This window comes from Chamaea fasciata, unplaced genomic scaffold (genome assembly GCF_029207755.1).
Source record: "Chamaea fasciata isolate MVZ Bird 193981 ecotype frontalis unplaced genomic scaffold, bChaFas1.0.hap1 SCAF_11, whole genome shotgun sequence".
NCBI lineage: Eukaryota > Metazoa > Chordata > Aves > Passeriformes > Sylviidae > Chamaea > Chamaea fasciata.
The window spans coordinates 12,047,165-12,072,508 of NW_027094096.1; the positions used below are offsets into that span (position 1 = coordinate 12,047,165).

A 25,344-nucleotide genomic window follows, 5' to 3' on the forward strand; every position below is an offset into this window, starting at 1 on the left:
CGCTTCTGTTAGCATTATTTTTGTGGGTTATAGTGGACAGATTGAGTGTTCTTGAGCTGTCTAAGAAAAACATGTTCATGACTAACAGGAATGAAGTTTTTCCTTGGAAATACATGTGGCTTTAATGGCAAATAGAAGTGGACCCAATAGTAACTATATATAGTCATATATCAGAAAAACAGAGGTGAAAATGGATCTCTTAAGTGTAAGCTACACAGCAGCAAGTTTTATACCAGGATTTGTGAATTTCCTTTGTAAGCACTAGTTTTAACTGTGTAAGTTAACAGTAAAAGGTAAAAATGTTCTAAACTCTGGACAACAAGGTGGAAGCAAAGCAACTCTAAAATGATTCACATTGGGAAGGTTAGAACCACACCCACAAAGATCACATGTATTACAGTCCTAGTGGTTTCTACAAATGTACATTTTCCAATAGGCTTGAGGAGACACTTGCAGGATTTGCTCAACAAACGAAAGGTCTTCTGTGTGATCCCATGTCTCCCAGGGGAATTCCCTAATCCTAGTTCTGACACTGTTTTTGCCCCTTGTTTCCTGTCTTTATGTTGCAATTGTGTGTCATTAACAGCATGTAGATTTTATTGCTGGATGCAATACTTCCTTACTGGAAAATCAAAACATTAGTATGTCTGTGACATTCCGTGTAATGAACTATGGAATTGAGACTTTGAGTGTTTACACTAACACTTGTGTTTTCATGGCAGCACCAAACAAGAACTGCTTCTGCCACCCTTGGAAGGAGATTGCAATTCCATTACAGTTATTTGTTTCCCAAGTTTTTCATTACTTTATTTATGGCATGATTTTTAAAGATTCTGAAAATCCACAAATGCAGCTCCAGTTGAAGCTGTTGGAGTACAATTGAAAAACACGTTCTTAATAACCGTGGTACCTTTGCTGTGGTAATAAGGGAGATGTCCTGTACCTGAATGCCAAAGTAACTAATCTCCTTTCAGCCAGCTGTAAGGCTTGATAGGATGTTCCAGAGCTGAACTGCTTTAGGTTGGCAGCACCTTCTGAGCTTCTGATGTCATCCAGGCATTTAAACTTGTGTTTCCAAGCTGTTTGCCTACCAAGTCATAGGCTCGAACATCTTTAAAAAGACCTACCAAGACCGTCCTTTTCTACTGTAGATTGTAGTAACTCTGCTCTTGTTTATTCTATTTCATAAGCTGCTTTTATTCACAATGAATTCTGAAAACGCTTTTTAGTGGAAACAGTCTAATTAGTGGAAACTTAGTATGTTTATGTTAGAACACAAGAGGCATAAGGACTTGATTTTTTTTTCTTGATTAAATATTTGGGTTGTTGAGGAGTGAAAACCATGAAAGATGTTGGGATAGCATAAAAGGTAATGAAGATTTATGGCTAGTGTATTCAGGTTCTTCCTATGCTTCCATTTTCCTTGTGTCAGTACTTTTCCTGACATGATTCGGATACCATCTACATGCTGTTAATGAACTTTCACCAAGCTAAAGACTGTTCATAATAGAAGTGAGAGGAAGTGCCACTTTAGCAGATTCACTGTATCCAACTTTTTATTTGGGTCAGAGTTTTTTGAATCTAACTATATTAAAAATTCTGTAGGGAAACTTTATTTTTGTGTCCCTTAATTTGCTATTGTATTATGGCACACATTTATTATTTTGTCTTGTATACTTTGATTCTGTACTCCATAATTTATTGGAAAGGTACTATGTTTAAATGCATAAAATATGATTGTTAAAATATTGAATCTTGACATTTTTATCACGGAAAACAAATCTCATCTCAAAAGTAGAATGACTGCTTCAGATTAAGGGGTACATTGTTTTTGTAGACTATCTGATCTTGTGTTCTGAAAAACGGAAGTGTTGTGTCTTATCAAGAGATCTGTAAGAAAAATCTTGTGTCTATTTTTCTAGTACTGATTTGCCTGGTATTTTCAAGTCCTAAAGAAAAGCTGCTTGTTGCATGGAAGCAGCTTTTTTTATGTATTTGCCTGGAAATGGTTTGTTATTGGGTAGGGAGCCCTGGACACTCTGCATTGCAGAAATAAATTTAACTCATTTGCTGTTCTGTTACTTAAAGAAGTGATCTAACCATAACTAGTATTAAGGATGACAGTATTAATAAACACCAGAAAATATAATTAGAATGTAGTGACTTGTGTGCACAGCTCTGCAGGGCTGGTGGTATTGAGTTTTATCACCTCAATGTCCCGGCTTCACAGAGAATGTCGCTATTTCAGATTTGCTCTTGATGACAATACTCACAGCTCTGTGCTGGAAGCAGGTGAAGCTTGTAGAAATCTTTAAAAAATAACTGATTAACCAAAGCAGAATGGGTCACCTGTGATCTGAGATAATCCATTTGGGCAAATTCGGCCCCAAATGTTGGTGTAGCTAGACTGTCAACAGGTTAAGGTTGCAGAATGTTTCATGCAAGGTTCTTCCATGAACTCAGCATGCAACAGCCCTTTTTCAAAGTGATATAGGCATAGGTGAGGTTTCTGTTGATATATTTTATTTGGAGTGCGGAAAGCAGCAACACAAAGCACAGGCAGATTGAGATCCTCTTGAATGATGCATGCAAAGGAAACTGCGGGAAACTGATACCCTTGTTTAATTTGCATGGCTCTTCCGTGCACTCAGAAGCCAAAGGAAGCTGGAGGCAATTTGTTTGGATGAAAAGATATCTTTCCAAAGTAAGCTTTTACCTGCCTTATTAGAGAGTTGCTCTTAATCCTGACCTGAGCCTTATGAAATTGTTCTGTACTTATACCACAGTAAGTGAACTTAGAACAGGCCCATGACCAGTCTAATAATTAGATATCTCAGCTTTTGCTGCTAATTCATGAGTCATCCAGGTTTATCTTAAAGGCATAGAGGAAATGTTGATTCTGTTACTGACCAGAGTTACTGTACTATGTAGAGTAAATTCCTATGGAGTGAGTAATTAATTTCAGTGTACATCTTATCCTCCTTTCATGAGATACATATTTCATGGACACAAAATTTATCACTGTGGCTGGTTTGATAGCCTTCCTTTTGCAAAGGTCAGTGCATACAGTTTTGGGCAAAGTTAAAAATGCTGGTTTTCCCTCTTAAATTATAATCTGTTCACTATGTAATGCTGTTCATAAAAGACTGAGGAAAATCCCATGGATTATTGGTTTTTATGTTGAATATTGGTTTATATATTTCTTCATTGTTCTCCTCCAACTTCTAGTAATTAAATACTTTTGAGCATCATAAATATGTGGAGTCATGTTTATAAGCCCAGGCTGAGAAACATCATCTCTGAGTGTTCCACGTTGTGAAGCTTCAGACTGACCGTATCATATTGGAAGAACTTTGTTCTTCATGCTCTTCTGCTAATAAATGTAATCGATATCATAATTATACCCCATCTCTTCTTTCAAAAATTAGCCATGTGTTTGCAATACCTCTCTTTATATACATAGGTATGTGTATGTATATAGGTAATTACTTTGACCTTTTGGTGCTCTCCTGTTTTTAAGATTGATAAGCATCCTCTTGCATTTGGAGTGGGTCTATTTTTTTTATCTTTTTCTTTATAAAGCCCAGTGCTTCTCAGTCTACAAGTGTGTTAAATTAGTTCTTTCTGTGCTAATTAGAGAGCTGGCCACACCTGAGATGCTGTGTCCAGTTTTGATTCCTGCCACAAAGAAAGGTGCAGACAGGTTGGAGGGATGCAGAGAAGGGCCACAAAGGTGATCAGAGGACTGGAAGGTGCCATAGGAGGAAAGACTGAGAGGACTGGGTTTGTTCAGCCTTGAGGAAAAAGTTTCCTTGAGAAAAAGCTTAGGGGAGACCTTCATTACCATGTTCCAATATTTAAAGGGTGATTACTCCCTTGTAAAAGAGGTCACATGGAAAAGAGGACGGTAATATCTACAGGTTGCTCCTGGGAATGTTCTAATTGGTCACAAGACAATTTTTCACAAAGAGGAACAGTCAGCCTTTGGAATAACCTCCCCAGGGCAGTGGTGCATTCCCAGACATTGACACTTCTAAGATTTGGCTGGTCAGGCTGCTGGACCATCTTATCTAGAGAGTGCTTTTGCCAAGAAAGGTTGGACTGGCTGATTCTTGTGGTGCCTCCCAACCTGGCATTGTGTGATTCCGTGGCTGTGTTCCACAATCAAGCCTTCTTTCACTTTGGACACCATACAGTGCATTTCTTTCCTAATGATGTCTCCTGCAGCCTCACCAGTGACATGGGAAAGATAAGCTATCTTTCTGTGTCCTGTACTGGGGCAAACAACAATAATAATAAAATTGTAAACCCACTGAACTCCAGTGATTACTCATTTTGTCATGAAGATTGAGACTTATCACAATAAGATAAAAACTTTATCTGTATTCAATTAAGAAAAAGTAATCTCCACTGCTGTTACGTTACAGACCACCAGTGCCAAGAATATGCCAAGAATAATCTTGGCATTAGTGAAAAGTTCTTTCAGTTTAAGATGAGCTGCGGAGGGGAAACGAAAAATAAAATATATATACAGAACAAACAAACCTGGGTAGTTTTATCTTCTTGAAAACCATCAGAAACCTCTGTGTGTGTGTTCATATCAAGCTAACATTCTGCGTGTTTGTTCCTTTGCACAAATCTTTATTCTATGCAAACATTTCCAGTAATTTTTAATTAGCATTTCCTCTTTCCTTACTGTCTAAGGGGAATATGTGATGCATATTCTTGTTTTAAAGTTTCTTTTGTTTGTCTTATACTTTATAGTGCATTTTCTCACTGAGATTGGATAGAACTCCTAGTTTATTCTGGCGAGGGATTAAAAGACACTAATAGTGCTTGAAAGCTACTCTGTTCTCATCACATCGACTTAAAGAGTCCTGGATAACTAACACAGGAATACTACAGGTTAAACTGTATTTTGGGGAGATTTTTTTTTCCATTAAAATCTACAGCAGATTCAAAGCCAAATAAGAGAAGGAGATTTTTCATGTTTTGTAATTACAGATAGTACACAGTAATAACCAGCTGGTTGTTGACATAAAAGCACAACCTGTATATGCAAATGATGCTCTCTTGCCTGTCATTAGAGACAACAGCTTTAAGAATGATGCGGCAATAGGCAGTATTTGCAGCAGGGATGGAGGAGGTGTGTCCCTGATGCAGACAAAAAGGACAGCAACAAAAGAAAATAAGCTCTCGAGTCAGCATTCTAAACTCCATTGTCACTGCAGTAGCAGCTGCGAGTGGAAATGAGGCAAATAGAATTTGAAATGAAGAACTGGAAAAGAAATTGCCACTTGCCTGCATGGATAGAGACAACTATTGGGCCTGATTGCCAATTAACTGGTCTGTTTTTTCTGACAGCTTTGATAACAGGTCAAAAATGTGGCAGGAGCTGCTCTTGGACCTACTCACTTCATCCTTTGTGGTTTCTCAGCCACAGATACTCCTCCATGCACAAAGAAATACCACGATGGTACCAACAGGAATTTGTATCGTAGTTGGGTGTGGATGATTTCCAGCAGAGTCCAGTGAATTGTCTTTAGATTGAAAAAGCCTTCCAGGCATAGAAAGCAGGCTAGGATTACATAAGTATTGTCAGTTCACATTAAGCATATTTTCAAAGACTAAAAAGAGAATCAAGGGTGCATGGTCAGCATTAAAACAGTGTTTGTATCTACCCTGTCCTGGAGCAGCAGGAAATGGTTTAATGTAGGCAGAGACTACAGAAAATCTAAGTGTCAAATGAACGCCCTCGGAGTACAGAGAAACGTTCTCTGTAAATGAATATACCTTTCAACAGGTAGCCACAGTTGCAAGACACAGGTACCTCTGGAGGCTAAATCTTCTCAGAATTGCCTGTGCCCTGAGTCATCTTGGGTGGTGATGAGCCTGGGTGTGCAAGGTATTTATTATCTTAGATAGAAGGTCCCCGTTTGTGGACTGGAATGGTCTGAAATGTCTGACTAGTTAAGGTGTTGTCCCTGAATGTTCAAACTGTCTCTCCTGAATTCCTGAGCCGTGATTGCAGCACTTCTGCCATTTAATTGACCAGATAATTTACCCTGTAAAGATATCATGGGCTATTTAAGGCTGTCTCTTTAGAGCAGTTATTAGCTTTATTTTTCTGCTTCATTCAAGAACAGATGTTTCTACTGTGTAACTGAAATAATCAACGTCTTTGGAAATCAAAGATTGCTATTTTATGAAATAGAACATGACAAAAAACCTGAATTATTTATCATAAAAGGACAGGAGAGAAACTAATTGCTTGCAACCTTGCAGAAATTTATAAGATCTGACTCATGATAATGGTAAATAGTTAAAAACGTTAATGGTGCCGGCAAAAATGCTGTTGTCTTTGATACTTGCTTAGCTAAATATTTCACTTACGCTTTGTCATGCCATTTCTGTATTTCAGAGAAGTGTCATCTGTTTAGCTTTTGGGGTTTTCTTTTTAGATTTGGATTCTTCTAAATTTCCTTAGTAAGTTGCATTTAAATGTTTTATTTTTTTTCACTAATTTTTCCACAGTTCTCTTTCTTTAATTGCCACATCAGGTTCCCAGTGAAGGTACTTGCACTCCGAGAAACATCTGTGTGAAGGGTTATTTTTTCTGAATATATATTTTAATTTTTTTTTTTCCTTTCAGTATGAAGACTGGTACATGCTGTTAGTAAGCTTAGCAAAATGGGTAAGAAGGATTTTAGTACTTAAATAAGACCTAGTGACATGAAGGAAAAAGACTTAACTTGCCACCCACACTCAGGGCCATATCCTGTGTGACCCACAGGAGCAGTCCCAGTGAAGACACAGAAAATACTAACCCCAGTAAAGTAGGCAAGATCTATTTAAAACAAGCCACTGTTGTTTAAGAACTCTGTTCTCTAGCATAGTGAAAGAAAAAATTTCCACAGAAGGTGGGAAACAAAGGTACAGCCTTTTCTAAGGGCAGCCAGCATGATTCATGGTTTAACCAATTGTTGAAGTCAGGTTTTCTTTTCTAGAGTCTTGTCCAGTGGTAACAGTCCTGTTTTGCTGGTATGCACAAATTTTGGGGAAGAAACAGCTATATAAAGCAGATCTGAATATATTTATTGTGAGCTTGGTCATTCCAGGAGTATGTTTTTTCTTGCTGTAAAGCAAAAGCACTAAACCGGAAGGAAAACTTAGGCAAGTTTAGAACAACTTTGATGAAAATATTTATGTGAGGTGGATTTTTGCCACTTTTGGCTTATACAGTAAAGCAAAGATGAAACTTGGATGTTTAGGACAGGCGCAACCCCTCCTGTAACACCCTGTGCTCTTTCTTTCTTCAGCCAGGTGCGGCTCGGAGCTTAGCACAGGCAGGGCTGTGCTGCCCTGGCCTTGCCTTGTGTGTGCCAGTGGCACAGCGCAGGGGAAAATGGCAAATGCAAATTTAAACTTGTGTGTTGAGACAACTGCGTGTGGCTTCTTTACAAAGCTGCACTTCCTACCAATAAATCTGAATCCTGTTGTAGTAAAGCTTTGATAAGATGTGAAATCTTTCATGGGAGTTTATCAACGCTTGTGAGGGGACTTTCAGCTTTGTTCCACTTTTCTAAAGAGGTCAGCCGAGAAAGATGCACAATGAGACTGCAGTCTTTGCTCAGTAAAAGCCTTCCTTCAGCTCTCGGGCAGTGTCAGGGTGTCAGAAGAGTGGTAGAGTTCAGGAGGTGATACCTCCTGGAGCAGTTGTGGACAGGCTCCCCAGAGTTCACTGACGGATTGTAGGCAGGTACTTGGAAGTGTCCCACTGAGGTTCATGCAGTGTAAATGCTGGAGTGCTCAGTGCTTTGCAGGACTAAATCCCAGCACTGACTGCTGCTTGGCGATGGTACTGCATCTCTCTTAGAAATTAATGTTTCCAAAAATTGTTTGGTGAAGTGTGAGGAGATTTTAATGCTGGAAGACCACTCAAGCAATGGAGGTAGGTTGTTAGACAGTGCTTTTTCTATGCAAATGAAAATATTAAATGTATGTAAGCAGATGCTGTTATTGTGAATTTTCACTCACTATTACAGTGCAAAGAATTGCTAGGTATTTGAGGTACTTTAAAGTGTTGTTTGTAATGTTTTAAGTGTGCCAGTCCTGGACATGTCATTCAGGTCTGGTGCCTCGTGTTGAAGAGGTCAGTAACTTATATGTGTCTGGAATTACAGCCTGCCTTATATCTTACCTTTTTATTATTAATTTTAGGTATTAGCAATTGAGGACAACACTTCTGCTGTCTGATGATGGAGAACAACATAACTACTATATCTCGTGAAGAGCTTGAAGAGCTACGAGAAGCATTTGGCAAAATAGGTATATTTTAAATAAGGGAATCATAAGGATGCCATTAACAGTGCAAAACCTAGGATTTATGGAAGAAATCGTTAGGGATCACTTGGTTTTGATAGGACTGTGTTTTCCTTCTGTATTGCCAGTAATATCTAAAAAAAAATGTAGAAAGAATGTTTACATAGATTCCCTTACTTTCCCTGGAACTGTGTGTTAATTTCTTTCAACTTCAGCACTAAAACCAGATACATTTTCTTGCAGGGTGGTAGCATTTTTTGTGTTACTGTATATGCTACATAATGGGTCTCAAGATTCAGTTTTTTGAACTCCGTACTTCTGAAAAACGTTTGATTAAGCTTCAGGTGTCATATATTTTCATGTTTTATCACTGCCACTTGGTTTTTGCTTTACTTGTATGCTTTGGTGAACTAATAATTTCATTTATTCAATCAGATTTTATGTTCTAAGAAAACTTGGAGATTTTTTGATCTTTTGTAGCTAGCCAATGTTAATAAATAACTGTACAATTTTGTATGCTTGACAGGATGTTTACAGATTAATCATAGCACACAGAAAGTGTAAGAAATTATATAGCAACTAACCCTTTTTTCCAGATTGCACTGCTGTTGTGAATGTTCCTATCTGCTTTATTTCTTATTTACTGCAGTTCTGAGGGGTGATGTGTCACTGTGCAGCTCAGGAAATCAAACAACCGTGTTTGTAATAAGTCATGATGTGGGGAACAGGGTCATTTTAGGCGAGAAGTCTTAAATATTAGGAGTCTTTACTTGCTAAAGAAACTATTGGGAAACTGTATATTAGAGATTTGGAAGACCATGAGTAGTGTGGAGAAGTGAAGAGGGAATTATTCAGGTTCTGCCAATACAGGTATCGCATGATGCCCAGTAGAGAGTTGGGAAGATGAAAATAAAAAGAGCTAACTTCACAATGAATAATAGAACAATGAACCCATTGACTCAGGGTGTTGTTGAGACCAAACAAAGAGTAGAAATTCTAAAGGGAGTAAGATACATCCATGGAAGATAATTCATGAGTTGCTGTTAAACAATCATCAGGACATCTATAGGTCCAGTATTTTATATCCTCCAGTAGTTTATATCCTGCAGGTGCTGGAATGACAGAGCAAGGAGAAGAGCACTATATACACGTATTGGTCTACTGACAGGGGTTAGCATAGGTAGAGTCTCATTGGTGGTGTCTGACAGCTTTTCTATATGTTTGGTTTTCACCATCTACATTCCTTTTTCTCCATTCCCTGCTTGCATGTTTTCATATTTTTGCTTTAAGAATTGTCTGTACTGCTCCTACCCACTGAGAAGCATTTTTTCTTTTGCTTTCTGTAAAACATAAAAATTAAGCATCATTAGTTTTTTGATTTTTTTTTTCATGTTTCTGATGTCTCTATGGATAAAAGTGCTTGCAGCTACATTGGTAAACTGAGAGAAGGCATTTATTTAACTCTCAACTTGTCATCATGGAAACTTACCCTCAGTGAAAGATGAACCTGGAGAAATAAAATAGCTGGTAATCTGAGTGAGCTCATGAGCATGTCCTCTGCTGGTTAGACCATCCCTGTTATTATGTGTGGTCTTACATGTCTGCAAGGCAGTGGATGAATTAATACATATGAAAACATCAAGTTTGTGTATTGATTTTTGAACTTTTTATAGTATCAAAACCACAAAATTATTTTTAACCCCCTGTTTTTAACTTTTTGTCTGCAGTGAAATCGGCCTTCATTATGAAGCTGTGCAGAAGCCACACAGTGTAGTATGGATTATAAAAACATTATTATATAGCAATTAATTGTGGCTAGAGATGAAAGCATGTTTCTCTGCTTGCCCTTCTGTAATGAGAGGCATTCATCCACTCTGTTATTATTGGCTGAGTTCTGATAGTAACGCAATATGAAGAGAAGTTTTTAACTAGTAAATGAAAAAAAACCCCAAAAGTGGGACCACCTTGACAAGACAGAAAAGTGACCACGTCATCTGCTTGTGTTTCTGATTCATTGTGACGTTCTCTTAAATTTCTCACAAATGCACCATTCATAGAGCTGGGAAAATACTATTAACTAGTATTTTTCAGGACCTTTAATATGATCATGAAAGTCACTGAAAATTGTTGTCAAACATGGAAAATATTAGCATTAAATATATAAAATAATGCACATTATATCCTGCCTTACTTAGGCAGGATATGATTTCTGTTGGACTTGAATTTGATTGGACTTCATCTAACTGTGTATGGACTACAGCTTTTTTGCTTTTAAAAGTACTTCTCTTCATTGTGTAGCCAAGACACAGGTAAGGCTATTTTACTGGGCATGCTCAAATTCTGCTTGTATAAATACCTATATATATACATACATGGAAATATGCATAGATTTAAAAAAATAGGAACAGGTAATGCAGTTGATTCATTTATGTGTTACTTTGGATAAAAACATGGGTGTGTAAAATGATTCTTTATTTTATATATATATTATACCGGGGTGAATCCAAGACAGCTTTCTGCAAAGAGATTGTCCAAAGGTAAAAGTACCAAGGGTATTTTTGATTGTTTCTGTGCTGCTGCAATATTCATCATGAATAACACAAATGATACTCAATTTATTTTTATATGATACAGCCATTAATTTCTTTCCAAAACTTCAAACCTCTTGTTGAATAAAAGCATTCTGATACTTTACTGTACATGAACATTCCTGCCGCGTGGCCTTGGGAGGCAACTGTAAGTGAAGGTGGCAGCTCAAATTGCTCCTAACAGAGCCAGTTAATAGATTAAAGAAGGTCACTTTTAATAAACAGATACAGATCATCCCAGACTTATTCTTCGCTGGTAAGCCAAACCACATCAAAAGTTTTAACAAACAGAAAATGTTTATCAGATATTAGGATAAGAAATGAAATGCAGTCAGGCAGAGTTCTTGTCTAAGTAGTTTTTCTTGTGGAAGTGTGCTCTTATAATAACAACATGCATTAGATTTAAGCTTATGGATTGCAAATGATATAATATTGCAGTAAGCATACATTAATTGATGTCTCCTTAACTTGAAGCTTTATAGATAATTTTGTCGGGAGTCTTAAAAAAAATAAGAAAGTCTTACTCTTCACTATTTGCAAATTTGCTATCTTGTTATGTCTGTGCTCTGGGGCCATAAGATAGTTCCTGAGAAAGCACATAACACAATGGCACAAGTCCTAGACAGTTGTGCTTCTAATCCACAAGCATTCCTTCATACTTACTTATCTATATGAGAGAAAGAAGCACTCATCTCCTAGAACTGCGTTTATCATGCTTCATTTATTCTTAACAGTTACCATACCTTAGTACATGAATATGCATAAGGTAATTTTACAAGTTGTGCTTTCATTCTACAGATATTGACAACAGTGGGTATGTCAGTGATTACGAGCTTCAAGACCTCTTTAAAGAAGCAAGTCTGCCCTTGCCTGGTTACAAAGTCCGGGAGATTGTAGAAAAAATCATTTTAGTGACAGATAGCAACAAGGATGGAAAAATCAACTTTGAAGAATTTGTCTCTGTAAGACATTCCCTTCAGATGTTTCTGTACTGTCTGATATGTACTGAGAATTAAGTGGTAAAACTAAGTACTATTTTTATATCTAACAATTGTGTTTTCTGTGACAACCTAGAATGTCCTATACAGTTTTCTAATTTTCATCTTTCACACTCCTGTCTAATTTAATGGTTCTGATTTCAGCAGCACGTGAAAGAACAGTAGTTGCAATCAGTCTTGTTTTCTGTTTCCTCCAAGGTGAGGGGAAGGACTACATATTGTAAGAACTGTTGGGTCAGCCCTTGCTCGGACATAGGAGCAGACAATTAGATACCAGCCTCTGAATGCTCTTAGTGCTTCACTATGCTTAATCTCTATACTAAAGGCTGTTTATTACTGGGAGTGAGGTACAAGTTTTCCCTTTCACTGAGCAGATTTCAAAGCTTTAGGCTTTTCTAAATGAGAAGCACTCATGAGTGCATTTTAAAAGAAACAAGAACTTACCAGGCTGTTGGTTTGTGGATATTTGGGGATGATGATGTTTTGTTTTGAAGTTAGAGTACTGCTGCTAATTGCAGAAGGTTGCTCATCGAATTAGTTACTGATCTTTTTTACTGAGATTCTAAACATGCAAAAATTTGCTTCCAGGTATGAGCTGTGTAATAGAGGTATTCACTGTGAAATAATTTGTTAGATATCCAGTGTAGATATAGATATCCAAACAGTAATTATTTCTTTTTAGAACAGAAGTCAATATAAATATCAAAGAAAGTCAGTCAGGTTAACTGCTGACTCTGGACTACTTATATGAATTACCAGTTATTTGAAGGTACAATCAATCACAAAATGCTTTCTATTTTTTTTTTTAATTTCAGATAATCCAGGAATTAAAAAGCAAAGATGTTAGCAAATCTTTCCGAAAATCAATAAACAAAAAGCAAGGTATTACAGCAATTGGAGGAACATCAGCAATATCTAGTGAGGGGACACAGCACTCTTATTCAGGTAAGAAATAATTAAGCATGGGCAAATGTTCCATGGAGAAAGACTCTTTAAATTTGCACTACAGATAAAACAGAGCCTAACTGGAAACTGTTGGCAATGAAAGCAAATTAACACAGCAAAAGCATGTGGAGATAGACAAGGTAAGTGTGGGTGATAGTTTATTAATTCTGTTCAGTTGTTGCTTAGTTTCACTCTTAGTTGCACTTGGAGGTAAGTTGGGCACCTGCGTGAGAGCAAAAGAGGAAAATAAGCGCTGACATCTTGTGGGAGGGGAAGTGGCCCCTTTGGCATACTTGTAGTAAAGCTAGTCAAGTTTTTGCCTTCATTATATACTAATGGACTCTTATTCCTATATTCAGATAAGAAATGAATCCTTGTTTTCATTTCCACAGTGTTAACTAACGTGAACTAAAACCCCATTAACAAACCACCACACATCCTTTCTGGATGGACTGGCCTCCTCAGCTGTCTCTGCCATTACAGAATTGTTCACTCCTACATGGTTTTTGCATAGACTATCTCACACTGAAGAAGCTGCTTTTAGTATTTGATCTGTTTCTTTCTACCTCTCCCTGCTGCATGTAATTTAAGTTGGTAATTGTGCCTAATTGCACTGCAGCTCCTGGCCAGAGTGTGAACCACCTTCTAGGATCATATTGCAATCAGCAATATTGCTACTTTTTTGATTGGCTTAGTTGGGAATTTGTGTGGCTCCAGATTGTGTAAAGGTTCTATATATGAGGAAGATTTACTTTGATTAGCCAAAGGTGGCAATATCCCCTCTTTCAGTAGAATTCCAGCGTCAGCTGTACGTGGTACATCCTCAAAGCAGGGGATATGCTCCATCCCAAAGGATGCCTGTAAGGCATGAGAGGTGATTGTTTGCATGCAGTAGTATTTTTGATGGAGAGGAATGAACCTCTCTGGCACACAATTCACCTGACCTGGCCTCACCAGACATCTCCTTTATGATGAGGTGAAGTGTGCTCTAGAATTCCACATTGTTTCCCATGGGTAATGAAAAAAGTGTAATGGGTCAGGTGCGTCTTGAGGTGAGGTGAATCCCACCTGTACCATTTGGGAATTTGGATATTGAGACTTGATTGACTGTGATCCAGATAAGCTTTCTTAGATACATAGTAATAAATTATGCACTGAATATGAAAGAGAATTTAAAACTGAGATATTAAGCTTTTTAAGTTTCTCAAAGCTAAAGACAGCTCAGCAGTTCAGGCCACTCTCTGAAAGTCCAGCCGAGGGTTGAATGAAACACTGCATTTTAAACAAGCAGCACATGGAGTGAGATGTTGCAATTTCACATGATACATTTTCCCCTCTTCTTTGTAATTGCTGAGAAACTGAATTAGAAGTCAGCCATGAGGATACTTTCCCTGTGATGTTCCTATGATTTTTATGATTTTTTTTTACCCTTTAGAAAATCACCAGATACTTAGGGGTGCAACAGGAGAAAAGGCAATCTGTACTTACCATTTTTTGTGTTCTTTCTCATTGGTCTGATTTTTTTAATAACTGACCTCTGTGAAACTAAGGGATTTTGTTGCACATTTACCTCTTGGACCCAAGTATGCTGTTGCTAGTGTTCATGGAAATGCTAATCTTTTATTTTAATGCTGTCTTTCTTTTCAGAGGAAGAAAAAGTTGCTTTTGTTAATTGGATAAATAAAGCTCTACAAGATGACCCAGACTGTAAGCACCTCCTGCCTATGAACCCATCAGATGCCAGTCTGTTTAAATCCCTTGCAGATGGCATCCTTCTTTGGTGAGTCCAAGGCTATGAGAAAGAAATCTCAGTGGTTAAATGCTGACGACAGTGACATGAATTAGAAAACTAGACAAGCTTTAACATCAAGACTCCACTCTTAAATATTTCAATATGGGTGCAAGGTGGGGAAAATCTGTTTGCCCATAGAAATGTGATTTTTAGCGTATTTTCTGTGTGACTCTATGCATATGTTATAGGAGTAGTTTTCCACTTCAGAGCCATAATTATACATGCCAGATATGTGCAGGCTGTTTATAAATTAAACTGAGATAATTAAACTGTTCACAAATTCATTACTTGAAATAATTAAAAAACTTCACTGTTTTAAATATTTTTAAAAGTTACTAATTATAGTCATTAAATCATGGGATAGCAGGAGCAGAAATCTGAATTAAATCCATGGTAAAGCAGAGCATATAGTAGGTCCCTTAACTTTAGTCTGCTGTAACTTTCTAGTTAAAGTGGATTACTGGTACTTACTCACACACCATGGTAACAAGGGATTAGCTTATTAGTATTGATGTGAATTAGTCTTTGAGATCCATGTAGATACAAGGTACTACAGAAATCCAGTGCAGAAATACAATGATTATACTACAGTTTTTCAATAGAGACCATTTAAGTTACTTTAAAAGTTTACAGTTTTAATCTTCTCAGGAACTTTCTTTGACAGTTAGAGATGTCATCAATTAATTATAAAAGGAAAATGCAAAATATCATCTGGGGCATTCTGAATGAATGTGCAACTATTTAACAGGGAGAGGAGATTTAGAGGATGACCTTTTCTTTAGGTCTTGTCAGAAATTTTTGCAGCTAGTTTAGTGTTAGTAGTTTATAATCAAATAATATATTTTCTGAGAAACAGAAGTTTGAATAAACTCTTGACTTTTCTTCCTTAGCAAAATGATCAACTTTTCACAACCAGATACAATTGATGAAAGGGCTATTAATAAGAAAAAACTCACTCCTTTCACTATTTCTGTAAGTACTGCATGGATGGGAACTTGCTACAAATGAAAAAGTAAAGTATTTTTCTGTTGTAATGACAGTTCTCCTGGTGGAGAAAAAAATATTCTAAAAGTTATATGTAATAAAAAAATCCTGAAGCATGAGATTGTATTTGTGAATAAATTCTATTGCATTTTCTTATTTCTTAGATGATTTACAGAAAAACTAGTTTTTTCTTGCCTTCCCTAATTCTTTACCTATTAGCTAATTCTGTTTTGCCTTGCTGAGTACCTGAAGAAAATAATTTTAGACTTTGAGTAGATGGACAGGTTGTATTTTAGCCATGCAGAAAGTATCTGCATGGCTGTATACTCTATGATAGGATGATGCACTTTCAATACTGGAGAGCAACTTGGACAGAAGATGAGAAGATCTATTTTGAATTATGTATGAAGTCATGGAAAAGTTTGACAGAAACAATTTCAAGAACTTAGTTTGGGTTTAAGAGAACAGGTCTGGAAAATGAAGTAGATCCGTAAGTTACCGGCCCAAAGAGAAAAAATGGCTGATGAAAAACCTCAGTTGAATGGCAGACTTTTCATTTTAGGCAGTGATGTTGAAATGTGAGAAGTTAAACCATGCCACGTTCTACATCCTCCAAGTGGGTTTTGTAATCACTACTTATTTAAAGAAGATTTGTCAGCAAAGATGATACTGAATGTGTTTATATTGCCTCTGCAGATAGTGGAATATGACACAAGAAAATAGTGACACTGATGAGAGCTGCCAGCTATTTTTTCTTGGGATCTTTGTCAGTATCTTTGACAGTCACTAGCTTTGAGTGTCAGGGTCTTGAATTGCCGTGATTTTCATATGCTCTTCATTCAATTTCACTTTAACAATTGCTTGAATAAATGTGTAAGATTTAAGATGGGATGACAGTGATATCAGAAGTATCCTGCACAGGACTTCATGCAGGAATTCCGTATGAACATGTTTTTCAGGATCAAGCCTCTGGTATTTTGAGCAGTATTGTTTAATTTGTATAACTGATACTTATGAGTGGCAAAAAGTATTTTGATGAAAGTATTCCTCAGTAATCCCAGCTGCTGAAGGTGGTCCACAATTTTTGCTGGGTCCAGATTAAACACTGTCATTGCTTTCATTAAATATTTGGTAAGATGCAAGGTAGTTCACAAAAAACCTCCAGAGTGTGCAGTTTTCCATTGGAAACCATTGAACTAATGCATTATTTCTTCCAAAGTTTAATATGAACAATTTTACTAAAAAATACAATCTCACGAGTTTGTTAAATGATGATATTCCAAATAGGAAAACCTAAACCTGGCTCTGAACTCAGCATCTGCCATTGGCTGCACAGTTGTCAATATTGGATCACAAGATTTGCAAGAAGGAAAACCACACTTGGTATTAGGACTCTTGTGGCAGATCATTAAAGTTGGCCTTTTTGCTGATATAGAGATCTCCAGAAATGAAGGTAAGAGTAATGCCGGCTATAGCAACTTGGACTTAGCTCAGACCACAATAGCAGTGATTTCAGCTTTCTTTCAAACTTGCCTTTAGCTCTGATTGCCTTGCTCAATGAAGGGGAAGAACTGGATGAGTTAATGAAGCTTTCCCCAGAAGACCTCTTGCTGCGCTGGGTGAATTACCATCTGGCCAATGCAGGGTGGCAGAAAATCAGTAACTTCAGCCAAGACATTAAGGTATGTAGTTATTTGCTCTCATAATCGAGCACAGTGGTATTAAAACACACAGTGCATAGAAAAAAGAAATCAGAAGAATTCAGATACAATAGTAATCTGCTTTCTCTGGCTGTAGGTTTATCCTGCATTTTTCAACATTGAAAGAGCATTATTTTGATCTCTTCTATCCTATTTAGTTGCTCATCCCCTGTGTTATCATATCCCAGTGCAAAGTGAACACTTCCAACAAGCTGATAGTCAGGGAAGTTCTAATGTTGTAAGATGGCTATTAGAGTTATTTAGGATAATTTGCACCACCTTATTAGCTGCCTGATAACTGCCAGTCACTGCTTTGCTGGTGTGTCAGCTGACTGACACAGGGGCTGAAAGGTTCCTTGGGGCAGGTGGCAGAGCTGCATAATTCTCTCTTCAGTCATTCTGCAAAGGCATGCAGAGCACTGTAGTAGCCCAGCTGATGAGAGAACACAGCAGCTTTTTAAAACTGAAAGCAGAGGAGGAAGATTCCCTAAAGTGGTTATACCTCCTTTCATTGGAGAAAACCATGTCCTTAATTGCAAGTTACATCTTTTCAAGTGCTACAAAGAAAGCTGATATTAAAGCAGACTGTAACTAGGGTTTTATATGAAAAATGAAATTTGGGAAAAATATTATATGGTGTTTAAGTGAAGTAGTAAATATTAGAACTAGTAGAGGTTTATTTTTTCTTCTAGTTTGTTACTGCAGAATTGATCCTTTTTGTACATAAATTTGCCCTGAATATCTTAATTACAACAGTCTAGTTAATATTCAGCAGAATAAATTTAACTAGCATTGTCCAGAATAATTAGCAGATACTCCTTTTCTCTGTCATCTGGCTAAGTAAGTTCTATGTGAAACAGGGTAGTAAAATGGCTGTGTGACTTCATCCATATTCACTGAAATTAGGATGCTGTATTTTTTGACTCCTATAACACTGTGGCTTTTGGATTGGACTATTAGAGTAATAGATGTCTAGGAAAGGCTACATATTTGCTGCTTGCCTTTTTATTTCTTTAATATTACACTGTTTGTTTTAGGATTCAAGAGCGTACTACCATCTGTTAAATCAGATTGCACCCAAAGGAGATGACCTTGAACAATTGCCCATTAAAATTGACTTCACAGGATTTCATGTAAGTCTCCAGAAATGTAAAAATAGAGTGGAATTATCTGAGACCTCTGTGTATGTATCCAACATTCTGGTTATCCCTGAATCTTCTTTTGTTTCCTAACGTGTGCAAAAACTCTGCCAGATTCCTCAGTGTTACTAAAGCTTAAATGAGCAAAAACTTGAATAAGTTCTACAGTGCTGCTGAAATAGGATAATGCATCCTGCAGTGTAAAGTTTAGAACTATGTTTTACTTGGAATAGTGTATATTGATTTTCATTTGGGTCCTGCAACATGGTTATTACAAGATCCTGCTTAGTTCTCCTCTTCTGGAATTCAGAGAAGGAAAAAGAAGAGACTTCACAAACCGTTGTTCCTTCCTGTAACCAAATAGCATTTAGAAACAACATGGGAGCCCTTCCAATAACCAGCAGGAAAGTTTTAAGTTGTGAAGGAAACCATCAAGCTTTAAGTTATGAAGGAACAGAGGGTCTAAAACTGGCCTACAATGATGTGAAAACACTTGTCTAAGGTGCTTCATAATGCAAAGTTGAACTGCATGCCTATATACCTATAAATCAATCAGAATCTAAAGCAGAATCTTATTATTCATTATAATCATGAAACCCATGTGCAAGTTTGCCTACATGTTCTCTTAAATTCCTTGTTTGCTTTGTTTGCTCTTGTGTGGGATTTTTTGAGAGTTTTAGGGTTTTCTCTTTAGGAGAAAGAGTAGAAGTTAATTTTTTCTGTTTGATTTCCTACAGTTTGTATGATCACATTTTGCAACGAACCAGTATATTACTAATTAAGACCAATGAACAAAACACATAAGTTACCAACTTACAATGATTAAGAGGAAAAAATATTAAAAGGACGGCAAGTTTGAAGCATTCAAGCTCTTACTGATGGTTTTGGGCATCATCTGGAATTACTGTGCTTGGGAGTATCAGTTTAAAGCAGTGATGGTGAACCTTTGGTACATGTAGGACATACAATATGAGAATCAACAGCCTGGAAATGGAAATAAAATCTCTACACTCCTGGCTGCAGTTGCTGTGATTCATGAGGAATGCTGTGCTGGGAGCCACAGAAGTGAAGGACAGTAGAAGGCAGAGGAGAATTATCATGGGCTGTAAGAGCTAGCTCAGGCATTGGCAGAATGAGGGAGGAACTGATACGGGTCATTTAAAGATTTCCCTACCTAGGAATTGGTAAAATCTAGGACTAGGCTTAACTGTAAATTAACTTTTGTTTGTTTTTCCTTTTAGGATAAAAATGACTTGAGGAGGGCTGAATACATGCTCCAACAGGCAGATAAATTGGGCTGCAGACAGTTTGTAACTCCAGCTGATGTGGTTTCAGGCAACCCTAAGCTCAATTTGGCTTTTGTTGCAAATCTCTTTAACACATATCCAGCCCTGCACAAGCCTGACAGTTCATCTTATGATGTCAATTTATTAGAAGGTACTCAACTTTCTAACTATACAGAAGATAAGAATATTAGTCATTTCTACTTAGGTATTCCTTGTAGGCTGTGATATAGGATCACTGTGTGCTGGTGCCTGTGTTTACTTGCTAGCAGCCAATACAAGGCTTAGTATAAAACCCCAGTAGTGTGTATATTGTTCACTTGTGTTAGCCTGACCAAATGGTTATTACTGAATAACCGTCTGTTATTCATTTGCAGGAGCAAAAACTGTCCTCCTACTTTCCTTTCAGTTTCCCATGCTTCTTTCCATGCTATTTGTATTTTAGCTGATGTACAAATTCCGGCTTTTCTTTGCAGTGCTATATTATGCAACTATAATAGTCTTTTAAAGTATTTTTCACATAGTGCATTCAAATATATGTGTGTATTAGTTTGTTGCCTTTTAAAGTAGGAAACTTTTTTTAAAAAGAAAAGACTCCTGTATCAGCAACCTATATTGATCTCTTGCATCAAAAGCCTGTATAGATCCTATCGTATCAGGGAATTTGGCTTTCAACTCTACAGTTCAGATCTCTAATGCCAGAGATAAAGGGATAATTGGTAACAATCTTTGGCTGTTGCCCTTGCCGTGGACCAGCTAATCTAGGATAATGGAATGGCTCCTGCCAGTGTATTTCATAGTTGTTGACTGATCTCAAAGGAATGTGAGAATCAGGGGTGCCGCACTCGGGAGAATCATCAGCAATGTTCACATAGTCCTCTGCACTGCCTTCTTGTGCCTTCCTCTTACTGTTCCTATCAGGTTTCCTTTCCATCTAGGTGAGTCCATCTTCCTTTGCTCCTGTTTTTTCATAATTTGTCTGTGCTGCTGCATCCCTGTGTCACAAATCTTGTACCCCTCAGTGCTTTCCTGTTGCAGGCTTCTTGCTCCTCTAGCTTCAGCTGGATGCCAGCTGTGATGTGATAGAGGCTGTAGAGCACAGGACGTTGTCTTCCCTTTTCAGCTGTGATATCCCCAGTCACTGCAGTCCCTGCTGGCCAGGACAAATGACTGAAGGAAAGGTCTGCTCTTCCTCTGCTTCAGTTTTGTTAGAAATATCAGCTGTTGGAAATGTATACAGGAGCTGTATGGAGGTGGAATACGTTGAGTTCAGCTTCTCTACTCTGAAGATAAACTTACTGGTGTGATTTGAAATACTGAAAACTTGGTTTAATTTGGAAGAGTTATCAATGGCATGGGAAAAAACAGTTGAATTAGTTTCTGGACTTCCCTGAAACATTTAGATGAGATCACAGTCTCAGCCAAACTAGTTTAAAAAGTAACAGTCAGCTGAATGCTAGACTATGATTTTGTAATGATAAATACCGGCCAAATTTAACTATTTACAGTATATATTTTGGAGATGGATAATCACGCCAATGTTATCTGTTCAAAGAAAAGTAGTTGCCTCCTTTTTGCCCTCAAATAATAATTTCTATGTGTCAAGTAGATCTAGATCATTAAAATAGTTTATTTCAGTCCAAAGACAATGTTGTTAATGTTTTTTTCCTGTTAATGTATTATTTGTTTTCCATTAAGTCCTGTGTTTATACTGATGTTTTCTCAAGCTAGTGATATAAAATATGACATTGATTTCTTTATAGTTTCATCATAGATTGTCTGTTGAAATCTGACTCATAATTTATAATGCTTTCCTGTTTTGCTTCATGAAATGCAGATTTGACCCCTCCTAATGTAGGTACTGTATTTAGTACTTTTCTGTACTCCATAAAAGTGTTTATTCTGCAATTTTTCATTCTTTCCCCCCCCCTATTGTTTAGTCATCTCTGTCCTTTTCTGGTTGATATTTTTGCATTGTTCTTACATTTTTCTATTGTTTTAATATGCCGTCATAAGTAAAAGAGAAGGAATAAACCCCACAGCATTTAAAATGGGGGCAAGAGTTGCAGTAAGTCAAATGCCATACAGGTATTTTGGGGGTTTAGCCAGTAAGGGCTTTCCATGAACCAAGATGTCAAGCTGTAGGCATGTGTGGGTGAGTAGAGCTTCCTGAGAGTCTTCATTTTCCTGTATAAATTCCATCTTTTCAAGGACTGTCCCAGCTGATCAGTATGGTGTGGCTGTCCTCTTCACTTTAAGACAGTTAATGCTGTGCATAAACCCTGATAATACATCTGGTCATGTGCACTGAAATATAGAGAGTATATCTCTCAGGAGCACTGACATAGCAAAATGAACATTTGATATTGTGTGGGGGTGGAGAGGGCAGTCCTGAGCTCAGTTATTGCACCATCTTTGCATGTTGCTGCTGATCCAAGGAGCCTCTCGCCTGTGGGGAAAGCAGCAGTTTGGAGTCAAAGTCATACAGAAAGCTCAGTTCTTGGGGGGAGGAAGAGGAGGGACTTGTGTCCACCCACTTTTTCTCCAGTGTAGATGCCGTGTGCTGTTGCTTAGATTACTGGCAGCCTTCATGGCTGTCACCACGAGAGGGTTAAGTATTCTCACTCAGGCTGGCTGAACTTCTGGTGCAACTGTACCTTGAGCTCCTTTGTGTTCTAGAGATAATCTTAGATCTATTCGGAGCTCTTTGGATTCTTGGCCCCCTCCCTATGGCTACTTTCTGCTCAGTTCCACAATGTAATGATCTCAAAAAAGAGATGGCAATAAATATAAAGGATACTACCAAATTTGCTCCTCTCTCTTTTGTGTAGCTCTGCCCCCTTTCTGCAGTTTTCCAATGATTTTGGCTATCTGCTGCACCACTCAGCAGAAGATATGCTCCTGATAGGATCACAAGGTATATTTTGAATAAAAGAATAGAGAGAAAAAATGGGTCAGTTCTCAGCCATCTGGAAAACTTATGAACACTCATGTATTGCATGATAAAGGGATTTGTTTAGAGTGGCATATTAAATCTGGTATGCTGGGTTTAGTTCCTGGACTCCCACTTTCCAAAAGGGTCCTGCCCAGCTTGCATGCTCTTGCTCCTGCTTGGCTACTTTGGATTTTCCTCACAATGTTAAGCAAGCATTTTAAAATCCTCAGTCTGAGTGCAGTTGCTAAGTATCTGTTTTTGTGGCTACCCTGTTTTTAGTAAGATTTCACTGAATAACCTTGGTACTGTCCTTGCAATGGACAAATGTTCCTAAAAGCACTTTGCAGTCAGTATTTTAGGTACTGCAAATCAAGGCAAAGCTCAGTAACCACAAAATCATTAAATAAAAGCACAAGGCACTTGCTTCAAAATAGTGTAATCTCAAAGATACTCTTTATAAACTTAAATTATATATAATTCTTGAGTTGTGATTTTTTTAATGGAAAAACTGTAATTTTTAATAGTGTTGTCACAACGTGTGATTCTTCTTTTAAATTTTAATGTGGCAAGAAATATGTGAAACAAAGCTCTCTGATGACCTTGCAGAATAGTATTTTTCTTTGTTTCTTCTGTTTCATCAGGCTCTTTGGTTATTTTTATAAGTAAATATGTGAAACAAACAGTGATTCAAATTGCACGTGAAAAAAATCTTAATTTAGAAAATGTATCAGTGGGATGAATATCAACTATTTCATAATAATTGGAAAGAACCTGGTAAGGTGGCTGAAACTTTTAAAATAAAACTTACTTTGTTAGAAACTGTAAAGTGCAGCTTTGAAATTTCTGAAGTCCAGAGCTTTTTGTATAAAAGGGTAAGAGACTTCAATTAAAATGGTAACTTCTATCTAAAAATCGATGTTATGACATAGGTCTAGGCATGGAAAGATTAAGAGATTTTTTTTCGAGTCTGATGATAAATACATGTTTACAAAGTAGCTTAATTTTACAAAAACATTTATTAATCCGTTAGCCTAGAACTGCAGTCCTAAATGAGACAGTTTTCATGCTATTCAAACCTCATCAGACAAACGTGGTATTGTTGCCCTCTAAGGAGCAAACAAAAACAGCAAAGAAAAATCTTGCTTGGATATTTGTGCTTCAGTCTGGAGAAATCTGTTCTTTCATTGTTTGGAGAGGTTTTCTCCTTCTTCAGTGTCTTCCCTGTTTTCTTAACTGTGGATTATCAACCCAGGGGAACAAAGTGATGAGGTTATTCCAAGCTCACATATTCAGGCTAAATATTTTCTCAAATGCTCCTCTTTGATGCAAGAGAAAACAGCTTATGCAGCACTGATTCACATGTAGATGGCCACAGAGACATCGTTAAAAATTTGGTAGTGTGGTATGTAGAAAGAAAAATAATGAATTATTGCAAGCTGTAACTTTTATAGAGAAAGAGAGTTAGGTTGGGACTCATGATTGCAAGAATAAAAGCAATCTAAGTCTAATCTAAGTGAAGGTTGGGATTTACTTCCTTATGAATTCTTTGCAGTTCTTGTAAGTAGAGTGGCTGGTTAAAACTGTGAGGATAACTGCCCCCCTCAGCAGTATAAATAGCTTCAAAAATTTAATCTATACCACACTGCCTCTCCACATTTTCAGTGCAAAGAACTAAAAAAAAAGAAATCTGTTGCTTTGGGGAGGCCCTTTGCAATTTAATACTGTCAGCTTCTGTGAGAGTGGAGTTGTAGTGCCTTGTGTTAGTACTCACTTTTTATTAAAAGATGTCATTTCAAACAGATCTAATGGCACCGTTGAATGCAGTTTCCGCTCATTTTCGTTTCAGGAGATTATTATTAATAATCTCCATGATATATTAATTATGAGAAATAGAAAAAATTATTTCTATATTTTATCTAATTGTATTTACTCAGATAAATATAGTCTAATAATACTACTCCCTGTAGTGCCCCTGCCCTATGCTTAGAACTGAGCAAATCTGAATTGGATAGGATTGCCTTGTAGTACAGACTGCTGTTTGGGAAATTATGAACTCATTTTGGGGTGGGAGGGGAGGTGGTGGGGGATATGAGAAGCATTTAAACATTGCTTATTAAAGTGTTTTCTCCAATAACTTACATAGAATTTTATTTGTTGCCATAGGAGAAAGTAAGGAAGAAAGGACTTTCAGAAACTGGATGAATTCGCTGGGTGTAAGCCCATATGTTAATCATTTATACAGGTAAGATTTTTTTAAAAGAATGATTTGACTTCCCTTGGGTGACACAGGAAAAAAGAAGGAAAGAAGAGGGGGAGGTTGTATTTCTACAATAGTGATTCCAGGTTTCCACTTCAAAACTGGTTTGTAGGACCACATTAAGTAGTATCTGATTCAAATATTCTAGTCATAATCTAGATCAGCTAGAAAACCTAAGAAGGTTTAAATCTTACCCCCTCCCTCACTTGTACTATTCTTTTTTTGCAAGATAATTTCATTGGTTTTGAATATTCTTTAGCAAAATATATCTGAAGGCATCTGCAGATAAAGCATGAGCAAGTCAAATGCAGATAAAGCATTTAACATTTGGGAATGTCCTTAGAGGACTAAAACTAGATCAATAAATTAAAACTCTTTGAGCAGCCGTTTTGTCTGTGCCT

General features: G+C 37.2%; 1 protein-coding gene across 2 annotated transcripts in view; it reads left to right on the top strand.

The window, feature by feature from the left end:
- Positions 1–25,344, top strand: part of PLS1 (plastin 1) — a 41,522-nt gene that overhangs the window by 11,025 nt on the left and 5,153 nt on the right. For both annotated transcript variants that reach the window (XM_066193264.1, XM_066193263.1), the window contains exons 2-11: positions 8,221–8,328; positions 11,709–11,872; positions 12,724–12,853; positions 14,501–14,633; positions 15,536–15,617; positions 16,917–17,082; positions 17,169–17,311; positions 18,367–18,462; positions 19,710–19,905; positions 24,850–24,928. In XM_066193264.1, coding sequence (XP_066049361.1) covers positions 8,256–8,328; positions 11,709–11,872; positions 12,724–12,853; positions 14,501–14,633; positions 15,536–15,617; positions 16,917–17,082; positions 17,169–17,311; positions 18,367–18,462; positions 19,710–19,905; positions 24,850–24,928 — 1,262 coding nt within the window. In that variant the 5' untranslated portion in view covers positions 8,221–8,255. The remainder of the gene's footprint in view (positions 1–8,220; positions 8,329–11,708; positions 11,873–12,723; positions 12,854–14,500; positions 14,634–15,535; positions 15,618–16,916; positions 17,083–17,168; positions 17,312–18,366; positions 18,463–19,709; positions 19,906–24,849; positions 24,929–25,344) is intronic.